General features: G+C 38.9%; 2 protein-coding genes across 3 annotated transcripts in view; both read left to right on the top strand.

The window, feature by feature from the left end:
* Window positions 1–7,261: 7,261 nt before the first annotated feature.
* foxl2l (forkhead box L2-like) lies at window positions 7,262–8,426 on the top strand. Its single transcript, XM_050065308.1, has one exon. It carries the CDS (start codon window positions 7,310–7,312, stop codon window positions 8,096–8,098), a length of 789 nt encoding a protein of 262 aa, XP_049921265.1. The 5' UTR covers window positions 7,262–7,309; the 3' UTR covers window positions 8,099–8,426.
* A 1,281-nt stretch (window positions 8,427–9,707) lies between these two features.
* tmem201 (transmembrane protein 201) overlaps window positions 9,708–24,005 on the top strand; it is a 17,973-nt gene continuing 3,675 nt past the window's right edge. The window contains exons 1-10 of one of the 2 annotated variants that reach the window (XM_050063943.1): window positions 9,708–9,933; window positions 10,599–10,719; window positions 10,812–11,006; window positions 11,106–11,285; window positions 12,601–12,965; window positions 13,063–13,263; window positions 18,736–18,956; window positions 20,347–20,409; window positions 20,532–20,819; window positions 21,051–21,179. In XM_050063943.1, coding sequence (XP_049919900.1) covers window positions 9,824–9,933; window positions 10,599–10,719; window positions 10,812–11,006; window positions 11,106–11,285; window positions 12,601–12,965; window positions 13,063–13,263; window positions 18,736–18,956; window positions 20,347–20,409; window positions 20,532–20,819; window positions 21,051–21,179 — 1,873 coding nt within the window. In that variant the 5' untranslated portion in view covers window positions 9,708–9,823. Of the gene's footprint in view, window positions 9,934–10,598; window positions 10,720–10,811; window positions 11,007–11,105; window positions 11,286–12,600; window positions 12,966–13,062; window positions 18,070–18,735; window positions 18,957–20,346; window positions 20,410–20,531; window positions 20,820–21,050; window positions 21,180–24,005 lie in introns of those variants that run through there. The other variant, XM_050063944.1, reaches the window with a different exon arrangement.

Raw genomic sequence — 24,005 nt, 5'->3', positions numbered from 1 at the left:
GTGCGGGAATTCAGCCAACAAGCAGAGTCAGAAGACTGGAAGAAGTGATCACATTTATCACCTGTGAAATGTCCATACATGCACACGTCTTCTAAAATGAGTCTCATATTAAAGACTGTGAGAGGACATGTGCCGAAGTGTGGCAAACAACAGTGGTGCCTCAAACGTTTTTACTCAGCCCTTGTTTTGACTGTGATGTTGACTTTGTGTCTGTCGCAGACCCATCTCATCAGATCAAGTGGGTTGTCTGGTCTGTCACTAGCAGGGGGAAGTCAGGTTTCTTGTAATCTATGGATTAGGGAGGTCTGGGAGTGGTGCCTGAAATGACTACTGTCAGTCGAGGAGTCGGCTGTGGTCTGCCACATGTGCTCGTGTTGAGACAGAAGCCACAACACATACTGTCATTTCCTTTTATCACTGATCGCAGCTTTACAGGTGCCTCTGGGAGTCATGTTTCATACATGCTCGCTCCGCTGCAGTCAAAGCATACATGTTTATTATCTGAGCATAGATTTTACTCAGTAATCAGGGAGAAACTGTCAGGTTGAATTATAGTCTATTATTTTTACATGGCACTGATTGTTTGATGTGATGTTACACAATGCCTTGGTTAATAGTAGCATATCACTATTTAAATCTTTGTTGTAATATCACAGTTACTGATGAAAATGACCTTATAACCCTGCCTCTCTACTAAAATTAAATAAAATATTTTCACAATGACACTGCTGACAACCAGCCAGCTTTGAAGAGTATTTTTTACCGTATTTCATTTGTATTTGTTGTCATTTCTGATAGGATGAGTGATTTTACAGACAACATCTTGACACATCAGAGGAGGAAAAGCACAGTTGTAAATGATAAGGTCGCCACATTGTGCGTGCTGGCTCACTGTCCGACTGTCATGGCTCAATGGGACACCTGAATAAGGTCGAGATATTGTTATTATTATTATTATAAGTCAAAGTGTCTGCTGTGAAAAGTTTCAACTGAATACACAACATCAGCCAAGACCAAACTATCTCTCTCAAGCGATGGCACGACATTGTTGTATTGACACATACGTTATTTGTACAAGTCATGAGTAAAAAGCATGATAAGGACGGTAATTCGTCGAGTGATCTGTGTGCTGAGTGCATCTGCAATTTGCTTGCACATGTTGGATACTGTATATCACAATGCACTGAGATGTGTGAGACATTATAAAGCCCTCGCTGTACACTTTACTCCAGGGCTGGCTGGCCATCTTTGACCTTTCAGTCATTGGTATATTCATTTACAAAGCTATGCTGGGTAAACTCCCATCATACATGCGCTCTTTGATTGGACAGAGATCTGACTGTAGTCATAGTCTGAGATCTCAAGATTTAATCTTGTTATCTATTCCTCGCGCACAGACCAAGCTTGGAAAGAGAGCTTTTATGTGCTCTGCTCCTCTCGTTTGAAACAGCCTTCAAAAAGATTTGAAACCAAGAGCATTGGTCTCTCTGCCTGATTTTAAAGATAAAGCGGAGAGAGCTGAGAAAACGTCTGCAGCTGGACATCACTCATTTCCCTTACAAACATCACAGTATCCTGTTGCCTCAGCGTCAACAGCACACACACGCCTTTTAACTGTTGTATCAATATGTCAGCATGCAGGAAGAAGAGAGGCAAAGGTGCTGAGCCACCTGATCTGTTAAGGTGAGCTCTGCAGCTGTGCAGTCACCATCTGTGCGTAAAAGGTATTTGGAGTATGACTGCAGGGAAATTCCTGGTTGTTGCAGGTCGAAAGTCAGTGTTTTTTTCTTTGAAGTTCCTTGTCCTGACTGCTGGTACCTCAAGCAACAGCTTTAATGTAAAATACTCCATTACATGCAAAAGCACACAGAATATACTTACTTTATTGACATAGAGGCAACAAATTTACCTCTAGAATACAGGTAATCATATACATCAAAAACATGGCTCCTCCTCAGATTGCTTATTGCCGAGCAAGTGTAACTGTAGGTGTCATTATAATGTTGGCTCAGGTGGTGTTAGCTTTAAATACACCACATCTTTAAACTCATCAGACTGTATGTTTTGCAAGTGAGCTGTCAGATGAATGTTATAGAGAAGTAAAGTATTTCCCTCTAAAAGTTTGTGGAGCGTAAAGTGTCACAAATTAAAAAGATATTCAAGCACGGGTATTTCAAAACTGTACCTAAAGGGACAGTTCATCCCGGCCCCAAAAAATTACATACGGTATTTTGCCTCTATCACCTCAATTGCCTCAATGTAAGTACAATGAATGATTGTTTAGGTTGGTTAAGTGTAAAATGCAGGGTGCAATATTCACTAATTTGTCTTATCAAAAACATAATAACAACAAAAACACCAGAAATATTGTACAGGACTTTAGCATTTTTTTCAGATACACACTATCATTTTACTCGACAGTCGTCTGAGGGTCGGTTTTTGTTACCCCTATGTAGAACTAATTTAAAACAGAAAACAATGCATTACAGAGCAATGGTGGCATGGGATGAATTACCATTTTTTCTGGTCTCAGAAAGTAATGTTATGAGTTTTAAGAAAAAGCTAAAACTATTTTTATTCACCCAGCAGGTATGAAAAAATATTTTTACTGTTTATATGTTGGACTTTATATATCTGGTTGGAAGGTGTAAAACTGAGCTATTTGCTTTCTTTTATTATTATGGTAACTCAGAAAATGCAATGTCAAGTGATCCTTAAAAATGAATTTGAAATGAATTGTCAGCATGTAGAGCTACAGTATTATTTGGATTAGGTTTTGAGCAGGTGTCGTGTTTGTTTGTGAGTATGAATGTAAATGTATTTTATGTTTGCTGCATTTTTGGTTGATGAACTTGGTGAGACGCCAGGAAGAGTAGCTGCTGTTAAGTTCCAGCAGCTAATGGGGATCTAATGAATAAATAAATAAAAATAAATAAATCATGCTGCAACGCTGCACAGTCAGGATAAAGTACATTTTCTATACATTTATAAAAGTAACATTATCTCTGTACAAATGCTGATTTTGATGTCATTATGTTTCAGGACATTGGCAAGAAATTGCACATTTCTGAAATGTAATCTGTGCACATTGCTCTTAAACAAGACAAATTCAGCTAGGTCTCCTCCAATAGTCAGAGTTAGTCAAAGTTACATCATATCTCAACATACTTTTGTTCTTGTAAATGTAACAATAATGACAATAAAAAATGAATGTTACCTTAATGGCATGTCATTGTTATTACATAAACTTTTTTGTGTTAGTGATATTACTCTGTTAACTGTGAGTTTAGATTCATAGTTTACTGGAAAGTCATTTTATTAAAGGTTGCTGAATTGAGTTACAATATGGCATTATTTTTATACATGATTCCAATAAAATATTTTGTTTTCATCATGTTGATACACATTACCACCACAAACTGTTGCACCGTATAAAAATAAAAAGGAAAGGTCTTGCAAATACTTGATGCTTTTAGTAGAGTATGTTCTTGACAGATCACACCTGTGATATTTTATAGTCATCTTAAGTTAATCAGTTAAAACATGAGGTCTGTGTATCATTTGAAAACACAGCTTTAGTTCTTGAATACAGCCTTGAAACCTTTTTTCTTGGCTCAGACTTGAGGTTTATTTGAAGATGTTCGAGGACCGCAACTCTTCATTTTTTCATTTTGTCTAAACCCAGCATTCATGATCTTTGTTTTTGGCCCTTTTGCTGCATTCTTCCTCAGTCTCAGATAGCTTTAACTACACAGATTGTGTTTAGCCTGGCGCCTCACTTCACTCATATGACATCGGGAGGTAAATCTATAGCTTTCTCAGCAAGAAACAGGACCGAGGGCTGTCCAGTTTTCATTTGTCACTTTCATTAGTTATTAAAAAAACCTGAGAAATCAGAGAGGGAAGTTCAGAAGAGCAGATGAGACATCAGAATTCATTCCTGCCTAGTGTCTCTCTGACTCTCTCTGGACGTTAAGCCTACATTTTCTTAAAGAAAAGGTCTTTAACATTGAGAGAAACATCCTGTGATATACTGTACCATTTTTATAATATCTATCTTGATTTAATACATGAGACAAGCTGTACTTTGTCAAGTAAGTTTAGTTTATGGACTGAAACTTTCCTCGCCTGGAGTCCTTGACTTTAATAGTGATTCTTTAATAGACATTCTTTAGAGCAAATGGAAAACTCCAGATTATGTCAGCATGACAGGTTTCATGTCATGAAAATTACCTCAATACCACTTGGAGCTAAGGTTTGATATAGCCATGCTCTCACTAATTCTGACATGTACTAACTTTATCAAAAAAGAATAGACTCGATAGAGCTGTGCATCTTTTAGAAAAGCTAGGTATTCAGTGTTACTCCAATTAATAACCTCACAGCGATAACAACCACTAACCCTAAATGCCCTCTAATCCCTGCCAAAGACATAGCTGTCTTTCCACTGGTTGCTCACTTTTTGAGATCTGTGTTTCCCTATCAGTTCAGGGGAGACAGACTGTCTGCTGAGAGCAGGTGATCATTATCTACTATCCTCGGTGGACAGACAGGCCTGCTGTTCATGCCTCACTGTATGTGGGTGGTATGCTCGGCTCTGATACCTGCAAGCCTCCATACTTCTCTGTAGCATACTGAGTGCTGGAAATACCTGACTATCATGTGCCTCTGAGTTGATACAGTATGCAAAGCTATTAAAAAAATGCATGTTTGCAGTAGTGGGAAGTAACTATGTATATTTACTCAAGTACTGTACTTAAGTACAGTTTTGAGGTACTTGAACTTTACTTGAGTGTCTTCATTTTCTGCTGCTTTATACTCTCTCTTTGTCTGCTGGCCCTGTGATGTCTCCCTGGCAGAGCAGGGCTGCTATTGTGACTACTGACCTGTTGCACACTTTAGAACGTTTTTACTTGCACTTCAGTTTTATTTGCAAGTTTCATTTGCACTACTATATTTTATTTGCATCATCTATACTACAGTTTGCACTTTTAATTATTATCTCCTGGGCTAGTGCAACCTTAAGGAGCTTTTCTTCTTTTAGCCTTAACTGTTAAGACAAAGTTGATGTATTTATTTTTGCTCAGTAGTCCTGATTGTGCAATCATGTTATTTAAATTGGCGTTTTTGCTGTACTGCATGGTCGTCTACTGTGTGTCTTGGTTGTAGCCTACATGATGGTTTTATCTGCTATGCATCCTGTGCCCAAAACAAATTTCCAGTTTGGGACAATGAAGTTTATCTTATCTTATCTTACTTCTACTCATCTACAATTCAGATGCAGATGTTGTACTTTTTACAAAATGAATTTAATACTTTAATTTTCATACAACAATTTAATTAATAATACAAAATATAATAACAAATAAAATATGACGTATCATTGTAGATTAAGATAAGACTTTATTAATCCTCAGGGGTAAACTACCCAGCAGTATATAGACAAATTAAAATTCAATTCAATTAAAAATCAGCTATCAAATGAAAGCAATAATGATAAGTGTTAATAATGACAATCCAATAACTGGAATGGTCCATTTTACACAATGAGAGCTTTTGGTACTTTAACTTCCAAAAGCACCACTGATATAAGATTTATGAAAAATAAATGTAAAGACGTAAAAGAATGGGTCACCTACATGTTAAAAACTGCCTCTTATGAATCTACGTTGACTAAAATGACTAACCATGCTCAAGGATTCAAATTTAATGTTATTATTTTGACTGTTTTTTGGTGGAGTGAGACTGGTGCGGCACCCCCTCATGTACGGATCTCTATTATCCTATTTGTATAATTTTCGTTAGTCAAGACTGAATGTATCATTTGACATCTAGAACCGTCATGTACCACCCTAAGGAAAACAATAAAAATCTGAATCATAAAAAAAATAAAAAAAAATATATAAATTTATATATTGGTGTAAATATTTTTGTGCGAAGTAAAATTTTGAATGCCTTACTTTTATTTGTAGAGTTTCTTTTACACTGTGGTTTTGCCACTTAAGTTAAAAAAAATATGTGCACTTCTTACACCATCACCTCAGTTAACCCTTTAAAACTTGTATCACATCCATTTTTTTTGTGTTGCATTCAAATGCCTTTCACAAGCTTTCAAACCATCCAAACCTGAAGAAATTAGTTTGAATTCTATATAAAACACAGGAAAAAGGCAATCAGCATTAGTAGAAAAGTGTTATTAGAAAATCATCAGTTATTATTTATTTCTTTTTTAAATTACGTTACAGAAAATAAATATACATATTATTTGTTTTTGGTTTTTTTGTAATTTTCTATTTTTTTTTTCTTCTCTATTTTTTAGGTAATTTTCTTTTTATTTTATTTTATTTTATTTTATTTTATTTTTTTGCTTTTTTCCAGGTAATTTCCTTGTTGATTTGGTCTGGTTTGTTTTTGTCTTTTTTCTTCTTTTTTTCTTTGCTGTTTTGGCTTATTTTTAGATAATTTCTTCATTACTAAAACTAAAGTTCCTTCTTATAACGTTTCAATATCTTGCTATAATTTTCAGGTAATTTCCCAAATTTCTCATTGCCTTCTTCCCATGTTTTAAAAAAAAAATATAAAGCCAATCTGCTCAGGTTTCAAAGGGTTAAAGAAATGTAAAACAATATCCTGCATGTTCACATATCCTGAAATTTAGGATGGGGTTTATTAATTTCATATTTTTTAATGTAAGGTCTTGGTTGTTTCCTCCATGAACATTAATGCAAGAGCAGACTGAGGTGCACATGACTTTGACCTCTTGACCTTCTTTTGGTCGTGTGTGTGTGTGTGTGTGTGTGTGTGTGTGTGTGTGTGTGTGTGTCAGCGATCCTCTTTCTGATGTCTTGATCTGACGGCATGATCTGTAAAGTGTATTACTGTGCTGTAAACTGTTAAATCTTCAATACACGTGCGAACTGCTTTTCATTGGTCAGGAGAGTTCAACACGTCCATGTGCTGCAAGTGACCCCTACAACATTATTAAACACAGTGAACATCAAACCCTGCATGTGAAGACACGGGCCACTTGATCTTTAACGGCCTCTCTCTATTATGATAACATTATGATGGCTGTCCGTGAGAACCCACTCTGTGACCCCCGTGTGACCCAAGCAGATCTCTCAGTACCCCACACAAAGCCATAACTGGTGTGAGAACCGCGGCGAGATGAAAGACGGAAACTTACTGTAGCGCTGAGTACCTGTGGGAGGAGTGTTTGCACCTGCGGACACTTGCACACAGCGCTGACTTGTTCACACGCAGACTGCAGCTCGTTGCCACAGCAGGACGCAGATAGCCTACCTGAGCCATGGATGCAGAGGAGGAACCCCAGAGAGTGCAGCTCCTGGACATCAGCTCCAACTCGCCCCCGCCTGAGCCCGAGGGTGCGGGGGACACCGGGCAGCAGGTGAAGCCGCCGTACTCATACGTGGCTCTCATCGCCATGGCCATTAAGGACAGCAGAGACAAGAGAGAGACTCTCAGCGGGATTTACAATTATATCGTCTCAAAGTTCCCATATTATGAGAAGAACAAAAAGGGCTGGCAGAACAGCATTAGACACAATCTGTCTTTGAACGAATGTTTCGTCAAAGTGCCCAGGGACAATGGAGGGGACCGTAAGGGGAATTATTGGATGCTGGACCCCGCATTTGAGGACATGTTTGACAAGGGGAACTACCGGCGGCGGAGAAGGGTGAGGAGACCCTACAGACCCCCCAGCGTGCCTTATCTGACCGGGAACTCCATGGACTATCCCGAGCCCCTCTACCTGCAGCCATATGTGAGCAACTCCTGGAGCCTGTCCCAGCCGAGCGGATTCCCAACACCCCAGGTCATCGCCGGTCACCCACGCAGCGTGTCTCCCAGCGGCCCGGTGAGCTCCTACTGCCCGCCCTCCCACTTCCATCACACTCCATACGGCGCTTACCACCACCACCACCACCCGCCCGTGCTTGTGCCCCACAACGGCTGCCCCTACGGCGGAGTGACCCAGCCCATGAGCCCCAGCGGAGGCACCGTGTCGGTGGCGTGCAGCTACCAGACCCTCGCGTACGGAAGACAGGCGGAGGCACCGCTGCCATATTCGTTTGAGTAGGGTTTCATTATCATTCAGCCAGTTCACGGACTATGTTCACTTGTTTCATCGTTGCGTCGGGTTGTCATGCCTTGGTCAGGTGCTGAAGTTACCCTCACTGTTCTGTAGCTATTTTAATAAACTGTACATTTGTTAATGTGAAATAAGCTTTTGGTTAAGGTTTTTTTTTATAGGCTACAGTTAAAAATGAGTTAAACCTATGTTTTCTATTTTTGCATTTTTATTTCTTTCTTGTTTGTTTTATCATTATTACTGTAAAGGCCTATTCGTTTGTAAGAATATTATTTATTTATTTTATTTCATACTATGGAATTCTCTGGGAGAAGCACTGATCAGTTTTCTTACTCGTGAATGTTTACTTGATGTTAATGCGTTTGTTAAAAATAAAATGTTATTTTTGCATCAGATACTCTCATTAATTGCCTCACTCTACTATTTATTATGGCTTTTTTCTGTTCATTCATTGTAGGCTAATAATACAAAACTATTAGAGAGATATCTTTAATTGTTCAAGTATAAAATGTAGGCCTGCTGTGTAAGCTTAAGTGATAATTCTACTGCAATTCATGCATAGAACTGATACATAGTTAATCTATCAAGATATAGGCTATAGGCTTTGTTGAAATGATTCAAAGAAATGTTCTCAAAACCCGAGTAAGATATGTCAGTCTCTTACCATGACTAGTGGTGAAAGAAGTACTCAGATCTTCTAAAAATAGGCTACTCTGTTAAAAGTCATGCATTAAAAATCTACTTATGTAAAAGGACAAAAGCATTAGCAAAAAAAATGAGAAAGACAAATTACTCATCATGCAGTATGGCTCATTTTAGAATATTTTATTATGGGGTTATATTTGTTGATGCATAAGTGTGCAGGCTTCATCACGTTATTGTAGCAGCTGGTAAAGGTAAGGATTTTAATTATCCTGCCTCATGTCTTAAACATTTATTTGTAGATTATATATCTTAATGTGTTATTAATCTGAAAATGCAGGGTAATTAGTGACTAAAATAAATACTGGAGTAAAAAGCACAATAATTGACTCTGAATTGTAATAGAGTAGAAGTGTAAAAAATGGAAATACTCAATTAAAGTTCATTATTTCAAAACTATGTGGTAGGTGAGTAAATGTGTTTATTGCTTTTCAGCCACTGGCTAGTGATATTTTGCATGATAGGTTTTAGGGTGCAGCTATATCAGTAGCTAATGATTCAGAAAATAATTGCTCTTGACAGCATATAAATTGAGTAATAAATTTATTAAAAGAATGGTAATGTGCACAGTATTAAAGGTTTAAGGTGAAATTCTCCCAGCAGCAAACTATGAGAGGGAAAATCAGGCAGAAAAGGACTCTTCCCACATTCCAACACTATCAAACTCCCTTTTTACTTCACTACGTGTTTCCTAAAATCAAACAAATGTGTGATTTATTTTGATTTCAATACATGCCTCCAGCTTAAACGCTCAAAATATGGTGATAATATTATAATTTCCATAATGCTTTAATCGTGGGTGGTTTTATAGAGCGGTACAGTCCACAAGCAGGAGTGAATAATACATATTGGAACGCGTCCAGGAAGTTACGCAGCTTCCGTTTCCGTTACATGGGCGTGAACAAAAGAGGATCGTTTACCGCGTGCGCTCTCGCGCCGTGTTTCGCGGTACCAAAAGAACACTGTATTTCTCATGTCTAGTTAGCTCACGAATCGCTTATTTCAGTGAAAATGGAGGCGTTTAACCAGCTTCTGTTGGAGTATCCTGAATTAATGTACAGCGGAGTCGGAGCTACGGCGGTTGTCGCCGCTGGAGCGCTCATATACAAAATAGCCACCAGGTAACTTCAAGGTTTTGCACCGCGGCGTATGTTTTTAGCTAGTTTCACGTCAGCACAAGTTAGCAAACAGTGTTCAACATTTGCATTTGTGTTTTTAAAATGTGACACACTAGAAATGACGTTGCTAACCAAAGTATCTGGATTTGTTTTGTATTTTGAAAGAGTCGTCTGTTTATCCACACGCTAGCCCGTGTGCTGCCTTTGCTAGCCGTGTTGCTAACTAACTTATTAGACAGATAGTTTTGCGACAGTTAGGAGAAGTAGCAATTTTCACTGTTTGAATGCACACACTTGTAGGTTTTTTGGGGGTCTTTGGAAACTACTGTGTGTATAGGTTCATGAAATATTGATTCAAAGTGAAACAACACCAGGGCTTCCCAAACTTTAGCACGTCAAAGACTACCAAACACATTGGCATGAACGTCGACTGTGTACTCCCCCTGTTTGGCATCTAAGACAAATTGTGGCTCATTGAAATAATAATAATAATAATAATAATGATAATAATAATAATAATAATAATAATAATAATAAAAACAATAATAATAATGATAATACTTGTAGACCCATGTACTCTAAGTATCCCACTGCGAGAAAAATACATCAGCTGGTTTGATAATCAGTATCATGTTTCATCATATCACTACTCCATCTCTTATTTACAGAAAGAAGCCGACCCATGCAAATGTGAACTGCTGGTTCTGTAATGAAAACACAGTGGTGCCCTATGGGAACAGGAACTGCTGGGACTGTCCCAACTGTGACCAGTACAATGGCTTTCAGGAGGTAGGTTTCAAAAATGCATGGCACCTGCAAATTATTTTTCTTAGCATGTCAGTGAAGTAATTTTATTCCTACTTGTGTGTCTTGTTTTTCAGAATGGGGATTACAACAAACCCATCCCCGCTCAGTACATGGAGCATCTGAACCATGGGGTGTCTGGGAGCCTTCCCACATCTGAGATAACCAAGACACAGCAGTGGGTCAACTGTCAGATGCTGCTGTGCAGGAAGTGCAATAACAACCAGACTGTAAAGATCAAGCAGTTGGGCTCATTTATCCCAAGGGATGATGTATGTGCTTTGTTTTTCTGTTCACTGCAACACTTTCTTTGTTGTTACCATGGCTGACAACTGTGAACATTAAATTTATTGTTTTTGTGTCCTTTGTAGGAGAACTATGATGAGGAAATTGATGCCTACAAACACCACCTGGAGCAGACCTATAAGTTATGCAGGCCGTGTCAGACAGCAGTGGAGTACTACCTCAAATATCAAAATCGTCAGCTTCGAACCGTGCTCCTAAACCATCAGCTTCGACGCAACCGAGAATCAGACAAGGGCTTTGTAAAGGTCAGTGCAATCTGTAGACACCACGCAGCAAGGTGTGTTTGAATGAATGAATTTACTCTAAACACGGTAAGGCTTGATGGGTAACCATATTCTGCATGTGAAAAATGTTTACATTTCAGCCAAAGAGGAAATCAGTGATTATCAATGAGATTTGAAAACAGGTTTTTATTCCTCCACTCTTGCAAAGTTGGACGTGTGAATACAAAATCTTTGATATCTTTTTACTCACTAGGATGGTGATTATAAATGGAAGGTATACCAACTGTAGCATTTTATTAAAAAAGATATCCTCATTTGTTTAGTATTGTAGCTGCTTGTAAATTAGACGCAACATTTCCAGTAGTGTGACCTAATCAGGCATGAATTTATTTTCTTTAAGCTTTATGTATGTGATGTTTCTGTTTAAGCCTGGGAAACGGAAACTGCCTAAAATTTGAACTTTTTTTTGATGATGGTTTGTTATTGCTTTAACATTTAAAATATTTTTCATCTTGAGGTATAAGGGCATAATTGTCAGTCAGTTCTTATTTTTCACAATTTTGTAAACTACTCAACATGTCGCTACACTTGAAATGTCCATGGCTATTTATGACCTATTACTTTTTAATATGCGGCCTATTGATCTCACTGTAGTTTAGTATTTATAGTAGTTTAGTATTTTACAGGTATCTGTTTTATCTTATTTTATATTACTTTATGCCACCTCAATAAAGTATAGTAAAAGTGTAAACACTTTCATTTCCAATCGTAATAAGATAAATCTCCCTTTAATCTGATCTGGTTATAGTGCATGTGCTTGGCTTGTAATTTCTAACTCCATCTTTTATGCTCCCATGCTCGAAGTTGAACTGATAAGCCCGGGGTTAAACCAACCTGTCAACTAACTTCATAACTCCAGTTACACAGCACCACTAATGTCAGGCTTAGTGAAGCTCTATAACTTAAAGAAAGATATTTAAACTTTATTTGGATGGGTCTTGTTTCTCTTGGGGAGATTTGGTTATTTTTATTATGCTTTAATTAAATAATTATGTCACATATGGAATGCATAGGCTTTTGTTTTTTTTCTCCGCAACATTTGTTATAATTACAGTCCTAAATACTTCATATTTTTTGACACATTTCACCAGTCTAAGCCCTCAGTACATCTCTGAGGTTAGGTGCCAAAAGAGGCATTTTCAGTTGGTTTTATTTAATTGGCATTTTGGTGCCTGTTTTTATTATATGTCAGCATTTATGTTTGCATAGCTCAATGATTTCCACATGTTGTGAAAATGTCAGGATTCACATTGAAATGATCTTCTCTCTCCCACAGAGCTCCTATTCTGTGTCCTCTCCCACGGGGGTCATACTGTTACGGGCCCTTGCCTTCCTGATATGTGCTTTCCTAGTTGCTACGTCTTTGTGTGACATGCAATCCCAGCCTACTTCAGTCAGTGGCCCACAAACACTAAGTGGTGGGGTCATTCCTCCAAAGCCTAAACCCCAGAATGAATCTGCCCCCAACAACGAGACGAGTGGAGGCGTGCCAGTGTGGCAGGATCTGCTGGAGCTGGTGCCAGACAAGGCCATAGAAAATGCCAAGCTGGTGTGGCAGCACGGAAAGGACAACCAGCTAGCTGTAGTCTCTGTCGGCCTGTTGACTTGTCTCACTGCCATCTTCTTAGCAGGACCTGTGAGGTAAGCAGTAACGCCTCTTTGTTAGCATTTGGAAATCCCAGACAAATTTAATTTAAGCAAAAACAGACTACAAGCTCATGTGTTGCTGCATTTTCAGATTGAGGAGAATTGATGCTGTGGCCTCTGTCCTGTGGTTCCTCATCCTGTGCCTCCACCTGGCTGAGAGCTACTTGACCGACGCCTCTGACTGGATGGACACAGCCAAGCTCAGTGCGGTCTCCCTCTGTTGCCTAGTCAGCTTTGCCGCTGCTGTGGCAACTCGCAAACCGCAGGGTCCAAGAAGAGCCAGATATCGAAGGTCAGAATCTGAGCAGTGATGTTCAAGTTGTGTTTGAAACATGGGAATTTGTAAAGGCTCCTCTTTCCAGGAGAAGTTTGTGTTCAAAACATACTCTACAAATGTTTTGTAAAAGAGTGAGGAACAAGCCGTTTTTAATTCACTTTTTTTACTCATAACCCCCTCTTTTTCTGCTATGTGTGAATGACTGTGAGGTTACGACATGTGCAACATAGGATTGTGTGTGTGGCCTACAATGGGAACAAAACACTAGTGCTACATGCTAAATCACATCAAAACCTCACCTGCTAGCACACGTGCACATCTGACGTGTGTTAAAAAAGTCAACCTTGTAGTAGTAAAGGGTATAAATACACAAAAAATAAGGTATTATGAAATGAATATGACACAATTCTTAATCTCTCTGGTTGGTAACAGAGTTGTCTCCGACTCACTGTTAGATATTTTGTTTTAGGACTGTTAAATGATACCCCTTTTCCACCAAATTAGCGCCGGTTCTTGAATCGGTTTCACTCGAGGTGCTTGAAACCTTGGTACTATCTAGCATAGTATGAAGTGTTTTGAGCTGAGCCATTGTATTCAAGGATGTGTCATCAACAAGTGGCGTTGTGCAATGCACAATTAAAGTAAACAGTAGTGACAAAAATGGCAGATCACTTTGATAATCTGCAAGCTTTTGTTCTGTTACTACAGACATTTGTTTTTGTTTTTGTCTTTATAAAAACAAGCATGGACCAACTATTGATAAGACTGCACCTGCTCTTTTTTTTATGACGATTTCTCACGTTACTTCTCTGTTGTTGCTGTCTCCGTCCTCTTTTTCTTATCTGTACAATATGGCACATTCACTGATGTCACAATTCCCACACGAGTATAAGAAAAACCTGCTATTTTTTGGTTTCCCCTGAGAACCAATTTTTTGGGGGGGTTAAGAACCACTTTATTTTTGATCATAATGCTCTAAAGGGTTTAAAAGTAGGTGCAGGAACCAGAGCGGTACTTGTTCCATGTTGGTGGAAAAGGGGTATGTGATAAACTGATGTAGCAGTCTTTCGGAATCATGTAATCAAAAAGGAATTATGACGAACACTACTAAAGTATTATAAGTTACCAACTCTCAAGAAGACTTTACAGATTTTGTTTTGTGGGAAATTCTGCCTCTCAATTTCATCGTGTTTATTAATCTATTACTGGTTGCACTGATAATTTCTTACTAACCATAACAAGTGTGTGGTGGACTGACTGACTGATTTTAAGTCAATATAATGGGATTTTAACGTTGAAGTACCAAACTAGTACTAAACTAAACTATGTATTCTACACTATGTTATAATGTTTTAAAGCATTTTGAATGTACTCATTCATTTATTAACACTATGGTGTAGCTGTGGGTTGAAAATCATTTACTAACTCCAGCTCATTGCATGAAATACTAATACGTGAAGAGACTGCTGGGCCAAACTCAAGATGTGGCTTTTGATTAATCACATCGCTCCTATATTGCGCCACATCATCTACAAGTTTTAAACAAAGAACGACCTTGGATATTTCCAGGAAGTATTCCTCTTTGAAGCCACTTTTTTATTTATAACTGATGTTCGTGAGGAATCTCTAAAGAATAGAGCGTCTCTGCTGAAGCGACTGATCATTTCTCAAGCCAGAGCTGGGAGGTATCTTCATATGTCTGGTATCTTTGTAGAGAAGTGGCTGCCATTGCATTTTCATCCAGACAGCCTCTGCATACAAATTGTGTGACTCGTCATCAGTCCTAACAGTGGCCCTTTTCCTGTTTTGTTTGAACAATGGGGAAGTTAAACATGGCAGTGTGAGGTTCATATGCTTATTTGAAAATCTAAACACTTAGCTGCCTGGGAAAAGCACTCATTTGTTCATCAATGCAGTTCCCAAATTCTGTTATAGTTCAAAGGTCTTGCTGTTTGCTGCTCTTCTTCTTAACACACTGTTGAGATCTTGTGCCTCTGTGATTTCCATTTGGATCATGCTTCAGTTTGTCCTTGATCATTGTTAACAGATAATCCATGTACAAATTCATGCCTTGTTACTCTCTGCTGTGCTGAAAGCTAATGCTTAAAATAGTGCCTACCAGGCAGATACTTGGTTTGTCTCAATATTTGCTTGAAGGGATCATGTCTAGGTGGTATTTTTGTCTCCTTGTTGTATCAGTTCGCGATCAAACATGAAGTGCTCAACTCTTACATTGAATATAGACGTTAGCAGGAAGTATTTCAAGTGTTATATAGAACTGCAAGCACCAACCAAGTTCTCTGCAGAGCGTATAAAATCAAAGTTATAGTTTGACATGGAAAGTAAGTTTATAAGATTTTAATAGATTCAAGCAAGTCTCAAGTAAGATGTTGGACTTATCCTTTTCATATTCTATTTAAATAAACCAAGAAGAAGAAGAAAGAAGCACTGCATTACCATTTACAGCCAGAATTTTTTTTTTAGCACTTAACTGTTACTTCCCTTAATTACTCACCAACATTCTAACATGTTGATGTATTAAAAACACTGATGGACGTACTAGTTGCATGTGCTAACATTTACCTCTCGTCAATTTATGCAAGTCAGCCCTTTTTTGTTTTACTTTCTTGGAATGTATTAAGAGAAGGGGGGTCATTTTTTGACATTAATGTGAAAAGGTGTTACGAACTAGTAGCTGTGTTAATAGACTGTATTTGGTGGGTAGCGTATTGTAACTGTGGGGTTAAATTTCACGTTGTGCTTTCCTGTAGTTGGAGTTATGTTCTCAAACCAGCGCCTTCAGTGTAGTCGTCTCAAAGCTTTAAACTGTGGATTTTTGCAACAAAAGCGCTGCCAAATATAAGATATGAAAGATGCTGTTTGTAGGGTTATGAGGAAATAATCGTCTGTGCACAATTTCTACAACTCGCATAGGGCTGGGCGATAGTACGACTATGAGCGATATTTCGATATATTTTCAGACAAGCATATAAATGTAGAGAACCCCGTTTATCTTGATATAGGGTCAAGTTGCGTTCCATAGTGCATGCCAGTGTGCATCTCTCCTGTCTCACAATCTCCGCACAGCTCCACCCCACTCACTCACAGGTTCTCCAGCAACACTCAGAGAGACACAGAGCTGCTCCTCTGTTTAATCAGTCTGTTGATTAGTCTACAGTGTGACATCGGTCTATATGTTGCACGTACTATGTTAAATCAGTCTGTGAGATGAATGAAATGACTGCAGCACACGTACAGCGCAGCATTGCCAGTCTGTTTGTGAGGTGGTCATCACATATCGCCGTTCTTGGTAGTTGTATTCTATTTTGTAACATTGAGACAGCGGCGACAGATCTGTTTTTAAAAAAATGCAGAGACAACACAGAGATTTCATATACAAGACGTATACGATGCAGACAAAGTGTGTCTTGCGCCTTCCCTTCCTCGGCCTTTCTGTTGATGCTCTGTGCTTAAATAAGATAAATAGCCTAAATAAATTAAATTGTTCAAATCTTTTTCTGCCACTAGATTCATTTGAAAGGCCATGGAAAACCACTTACAGCCTTTTGTCCATATCGCCCAGCCCTTAACTCACACAGCGCAATTTCCAAGCTTTTAAGCTGCGATTTATCTTTTCTGCCTTTGAAAAATCTAATGCAAGTATTTCAGTGCCACACAGTGCTCTAGCATTGGATTTGTAGCACTTGGACAGTGATCGATCAGTAATTACTGAGGTACTTTTTTACTTTTCGTAAACTAATCATGTGACAAACTGCATTTTAAACTTTTGACAAAGACAATATTTAGTCAAAATCAAAACACGTTTCAAAACTCTTCTCCGACCTGATGAAGGCACAATAGCTGAAAGTGTTTGAAAAAATCATGGTGCACTGTGGAAGAGTTTTGTGACATTTTTATGGACTTGCATTGAAGCTCACGCTGGTCTGCGCCTCGCTGTAATTGTATCGTAACAAAAATACAATATTCCAGTAATTATTACCTTTTGTTTGCATATGTAAGGTACATATCAAAAAGTGTTATTTTTGCCAAAATTTTACATGCTGTGCGAAAGTGTTTGCTGTAATGCTCCCGTGTGCATGTTTGTTATGCTGTGATGTATGAATAATATCTAGCCTGAGTATTTGGCTATTTGTGTGTTTATTTTAAAGGATTCCTGTAACTACCTGATCAGCTGTACGACTGTTAACCTTCATTTGTGTCACACGTTTAGCTGTAGAAGCACTTGATATAAACTTTTATGTTAATCATAAATGTAGGTTGCCAAGTGCAACAGTAGCATCATACTGTCGCCACAAACATATTTTGTGGTGGTGTTTTAACAGTGATAGCTGTAGACCTACTACCTTTTACTAATGTAGTCGTGAATGTCTGTATTTTTACTGCACTATATGGTTATCAAGTTTGTAGCAAGACTGTCATACCTTTGTTTTAGCAAGGTGTGTGTGTTGCAGAAACACTAAGACATAAAATATTAAAGGTTATAATGCCAAATCTTGATACTTTATACACAATTTAAGCAATAACTTGGTTTTCCAAGATATAATATAAATAAGCTAATGAACTCTATCTCAATTTGATCATTTACTATGTATTTATATATTGTGTAGTAGCCTCAGAACTGGAGCTCCGTCCATGTTGAAAGGTTTCCTGCAACATACATACTGTACCCAATGAACCGTACCGTGTTTGGGTGCTCACATGCTGAAATTGGGTGTCTTTCTTTTAATGCCAGGCTCCAATTTGAAGACTTTGTAGGAATGCTTGCTGTTCATGATATGTAATAAACAACTGCTTAAAGAATATGTCTTCTCTGTTTGTTTCCACATGTGTATGTCTCTTCTGTTTTTAAAAAAGTAGCTTTATTACAGAGCATTTTAGTTAAAGGAATATATCAGCTTTATGTTGACCAGGACTGCTGTCTTTTTTGATAGACAGACAAATCTTTATTTCCACTGAATATAATCTGCATCTACTTTGACACATAACATGTTTGGGCCACTGATTGTATGGTGTGGAGATGTGTGTGAGTTGAGTTGTATTGGAGGGCAGCATTTCTGCTTGAGCTTTTGTCCTGTTGGAGCTTTCAGCTGCTGCATGTTGTCCGACAGCTGCAGCAGTATCTCAGTGACAGCCGCCTTTAATACAGTGCTCACATTAAGTGGGTATTAGAGCTGTATGGTTCACAGTTTGTGCACCTATTTGTTGTCAGACTCTTTGCACTTTTCACATATTGCAGAGTTTATATTTTAATGTCAAGAATGTTTTATAGTGACATTTGTGAGGAAAAGATAAACCACATCTGGAGACAACTTTCTTTAAACATACAATCACAAATTGAAAATTCAGTGTCCTTAAAACTCTATTTGTAATGCTCTGTATGGAGTTGTGTAGTGTTAAGACCTTGTGACAATCTTCTTATAATTTTGATTCCAGGTAGTAGACCGTTCCGTTGCTCTTGTGTTGCAGATACCTTGCAGGCAGCTCTGCAGTGCCCCCCTTCAGCAGCCAGCCTCCTTTGCTCACTCCAGACCTGGCAGACTCCTTTGTCCCCACCCCACCACCTAACCTCTCCAAGCTCATCAACCGCCAACAGAGTCCTCGCGAGCGCAAGGCTTCCCCCTCCTCTCTGCCCGGGCGCCTCAACAGAGCTCTCTGCCTTGGCACCATCCCCTCCCTCACCAGGACAGGTAACATTCAAATTATTTATTCTGTTTATTCTGTTAGTTCTGACAAACAAAAAGCTATAATCTGAACATGACTTGTGTGAGTAGATTTAGTGCCGTGTCTTTTCTTTGTGGTCTTAAACTTAAAGAAACTAACTGAAAATAATTACTATAGTAGTGCTAATTATTTATTCAAGAAGCTGGTCATGACCTTCAGCAGGGGCAGGAGGGAATATTCACCCTGCTGCTGCCCACAGCTCTTGTTGCATGGCGTCCCTTAGCTGCTCAGACCTGTTTGATCTTGAGATGCGTCTTGCATTGCATACAGAACAGATCTATAATTGATAAGATGCAGTTTTTCTTTCACTTTCTGCTGCCTGGCATACAACTGGGTCATGCCACTGTTTGCGAATACGGGAAAGACTCTCTGTTGACTCACTGTTGGCTTCTTAGCATAGATTAATGTCACATGTACTGTTTCATGTGGATCTGCTTTTTTTTTTCAATTGTTTGTTTTTTGTGAACGCAACATTATACAGTTTTAAAAAAAAATACCCGCCAGTGCCTTGTGGAGGACGAGCCCTGTAATGAAAACACTGCTTGTTACTGGCCTCAGACATATCTTCAGCATTTCTGTACTTATTGGCCAACGTGCATGCAGATACACATCTGCAGTAAGATAATAATGACTAATGGGTTCTATATTGTGTAATAAAATTGCTTCATAATATCCATTGAACATTTATCACATAAGTAATATGATGCTAAACCTACCACCTACTGAAGAGCTGTGCTAAATGCAGCTTTAAATTAAAAGCCCTATTTAAAGCTGAAATGTTTAGTCAATTAATCAATTAGTCCACTGACAGGAAGTTAATCAGCACTATTGTGATAATTAATTAATCGTTTGTCATGGTTTGAGCAAAAATAACCTAATCCCAAATTCTATGTTGTGAGGATTGGCTGCTTTTCTTTGTCTTGTGTGTTAGTAAACTGAATATCTTTGGATTTTGTTGGCAGGTGATTAACAAGCCATGGGAAGTTGTCACCTTGGGCTTTAAGTAATTTTAATTTTTTATTACCATCTGAACTTATTATGGACAAAGTAATTAATCAAGAAAATCCAGATTGCCCAATTATTTAATCATTAAAAAATGGAAAGTTGCAGCTCTACCCGCATTTATCATTTTTACCCACTTGGGGGCTGAAATTAATAAAATAACCTGACAGATAGACCACCACCACATACCACTAACTTCTAAAATTAAATGTGTCAGCTTAAAGTTACTCTCTTTTAGGTTTATCAGGCACAAAACATTAGCTTTAATTTATAGTTGTGTTTCTACAGGTTTACGAAGAGCCCTGGGTCGTGGTTGGAGTAAATGATGTATCTTTTTTTTATCTTTATTTTCAGACTCTGGTTACCTGTTTAGTGGAAGCAGACCAGCCTCACATTACAAAGACTCCCCGTCGTCAGGTATAAAAAACCCCAGTGATTTTTGTGATCATCATTTAACCCTCAATATTAAACAATTCCTAACCCTTTCAGGGCACTTGATTGACATTTTTTACTGCTTTTTTTGTTGTCTTTTTTGGCAGACTACTTTTCCCTGATATCCGGGAGCCGCCCATCATCCCCAGGTCCCTCTCCAACGCCCTCAGTAGCTGGGTCAGTTACATCCAGTTCAGGTTCTGCCAGACGGCGGCCCCTCATCAGCCCCGCTCGCCTCAACATCAGCGGCCGGAAACTCCGACTTTTCTCAGCAGAGCCAGAACCCGCTCTCATGTCCCCTTCTGTGTCGTCATCACATTTCCATGTGAAGTCAAACTCTTCCATTTACAGCAGCTGCTTTTCACCTGACATATCACCCTTCCAAAGCCAAAACGGTACGTACAGCTGACGTCAAACTGTTAAAAGTTAAACGCTCATTGTAAGTGTTTTTCAGCAACATACATTTCTGTCCACCTCAGTGTCATGCGTGATATTACCACCAGGTGGCAGTGATTCTCAAACCTAACACAGAGTGGCTGTACAGAGATAGAAAATATTGCATGTTCATTAGTGACTTCATGTTTTGATGGTTGGCTTCATGATGTACCTGGTTCCATTGTTTGCAGATTTGAGTTCTTTGTTAAGGGAAGGCAGTGTGATTGAAGAGGAAGAGAAGCAAGGAAGCTCCTCTGAGTCCTCTGCATGCATGGTTGGCACTACTACACAGGGGCCTGAGAACGCCCCTCCTCCAGAAGGTACAGACTCTGATTTAAACATAACAATTCTGGTTTCATGCCTGTTGTCTAACTGGATGTCATAACTTCAGGCCTCATAAAATTGGGGGGGGGGGGCAAATGTGTATGGTTACATTTCTTTTCATTTAGTTTGAATAGACAGTCGCACAAATGTCATAGACAGACAAAATCCTCTTGCTGGGGGACTCAGGTAACATTTTGCTCACTGGCAACTTAGGTAAACTTCACTATATATACACTATATATACAAATATAGACGCAACACTTACGTTTTTGCTTCCATTTTTTCTGAGTTTAAGTCAAAGATCCAAGACTTTTTTTCTATGCAGAACCAAAGACTTATTTCTCTCACGCTGTGTTCACAAATTTGTTAAAATCCGTGTTAGTGAGCACTTTGTAAAGATAATCCTCCATGTGACTGGTATGGCATATCGAGATACTGATATTAGATCTTAGGCTGATCAAAATAAAAGGCCACTCAAAAATGTGTAGTTCTGTCACAATGTGACAAATACTGCAAGTTTCTAGGGATCGTCCTGTTGGCATGTTGACTGCAGGAATGTCCACCAGAGCTGTTTCCCTGGAACTATATGTACATTTCACTACCATAAGCCTATTGCAATGTATTTTCCGTGAATTTGTCAGAACATCCAACCAGTCTTTCAAATACAGACCATGTCACCTCAGGACCTTCATAAACAGCATCTAAATTTGCAATATCATCCAGCCCAGCTATGTAGACAGCTGATGCAACAGTTGACTCGCACTACCAAAGAAACTGTCTGAAAATGTGACGCTCATCTGCATGCTCGTCATTGTCAGCAGGATCCTTCATTAGCCCTGCTGTCACATTTCCCTTGTTGACATTCTCCTCCTGTTTTGTATTTAGTCAGAGTGTTTTCTCTGTGTCATTCTCAGACCTTCTTCCTTTGTTGCTAGTGTACCCTGTCTCTTGTGTTCCTGATGCCATCCTGGTTTGTTCCTAGTTTAGTTTTTGTATCGTTTTCCCTTGTACTTAGATTTTGTTTAGACTGTTCTACAGTTTTTGTTGCCTGCCTGTTTTTGTTCGCTGTAAGCAACTTGCTATTAAAGCTTGCATTTTGTTTAGTCATGCTGCCTGCATCAAGTTCTGCATTTGGGTCCTCATCTGAACTGTAAACTGTGCTAACTGGCCTTTTATTGTAACCTGTGTTGTTATGCTGTTAATTAGCATCTGTATATGCAGCACCTGTCAGGTGGGTGGATTGTTTTTGCAAAGGAGAAGTGCTCACCAACAATGATTTTGAACAAATATATACACAAAAGCTTGAGAGGAATAAAATCTCTTCTTTAATTTAAATGTGTGAAAAAGGGAACAAAAACTTGTTTTTTTTAGTGTATTTGTATTATAAATATAATAAGTCCATCTGTGATAAATTCATTTGTTTGCACATCATTTGGAAGGGCAAGCACCCGTGTATATAAAAGACCTCATAGCTTACAATGCATATCACAGCTGAAACCAGGCCATGAGGTCAGTGTAAGAGTGCAGAGCTCAGAGACAGGATTGTGTGGAGGCACAGATCTGGAGACGACTACTAAAACATTTTTGCTGCATTAAAGGTTCCTAAAAGCACAGCGGCCTCCATTAGTCTTAAATGAAAGACATTTGGCGGTGATTATAACCTTGAGTCCTCTTGAGTATTACGCAACAAGCTTTGTACACCTTTGAGTATTTTCTGCCTGTCTTCTCTGCAGATCTTTTTAAACTCGGTGAATGGGGATTGTCAGTGAACGGCCGTTTTCAGGTCTCTACAGAGTTGTAAGAGTGGGTTCAAGTGTGGACTCTGGCTGGGCCACTCAAGGACATTCACAGAGTCGTCCCTGAGCCACTGCTTTGTCGCCTTGGCTGCATGCTGAGGACCATTTGTGTCGTTGGAGGGTGAACCTTCAGCCAGCATGAGGAGTTTTCTGAACCAGGTTTTCATTAACCCTATGGGCCCGAACAATGCATAGTGCGTCCAAAGTCACAACTGTTCTTCTCTATTGATTTTCTCCGCAACCGTGCGTCATAGCGAGAAGCCACGCATATCACGTGAAACAGCGGAATCATAGCTTTCCGCCAAGCACTTGTTGGTAGTCCAATGTTTTCACAGCGAAAAAAATGATGAAGTTACACTAAAATGATGTATAACAGAGCTTTCATACAGCTTTGCACACACATTACTCTTGGATGGATTACTCGCGAATGCAGGGTTGCACAGAAATGCCACGCATATCACATGAAAGCGCCAGAGCAGAGCTTTCCAGGGATACCACACACATCATTGTGCTGTCATCCCATCATATAAATCCAGATCAATTGTCTACAAAATAAAAACCTGACGAATTTCTTTACAATCCATCTTGTTAGCAGTCACTTCATATAGTGAGGAATATCGTATCTTACCACGTCTTAGGCTTGCGTATGTTTCTCCCTGTCTATCCACATTTGTAGTCCGGCTTTCAAGATGCAAATATCTCCATATTGTCCAGTTGACACTCCATCAAACTTTGTATGACAAGACCAGCGTACTTCACCTTTGCGCACTCAGACAACTGAGGCCTAATTATACATGCATGACAGGGCCGTAGTCACCATATACATTGAGGGGGACACGTGCCCCCCCAATGCCCAAAATGCTGAAACTGAAAAACAATAACAAACTTTGTTTACTGCAAACAAAGTGGCAAATATTATCTTGGAGGACATCATTGCACTTGGTTGACTATTTTTCTATGATCTTAGATGTAGATATTGCATGTTTCTTTCAGATAAAACACATTTTTGACTTGTTGCATGTTTAA

This window comes from Epinephelus moara, chromosome 16 (genome assembly GCF_006386435.1).
Source record: "Epinephelus moara isolate mb chromosome 16, YSFRI_EMoa_1.0, whole genome shotgun sequence".
In the NCBI taxonomy this organism is placed as follows: domain Eukaryota; kingdom Metazoa; phylum Chordata; class Actinopteri; order Perciformes; family Serranidae; genus Epinephelus; species Epinephelus moara.
Note: the sequence above shows the minus strand (reverse complement) of the source record. Positions and strands in the feature narration are given on the sequence as shown.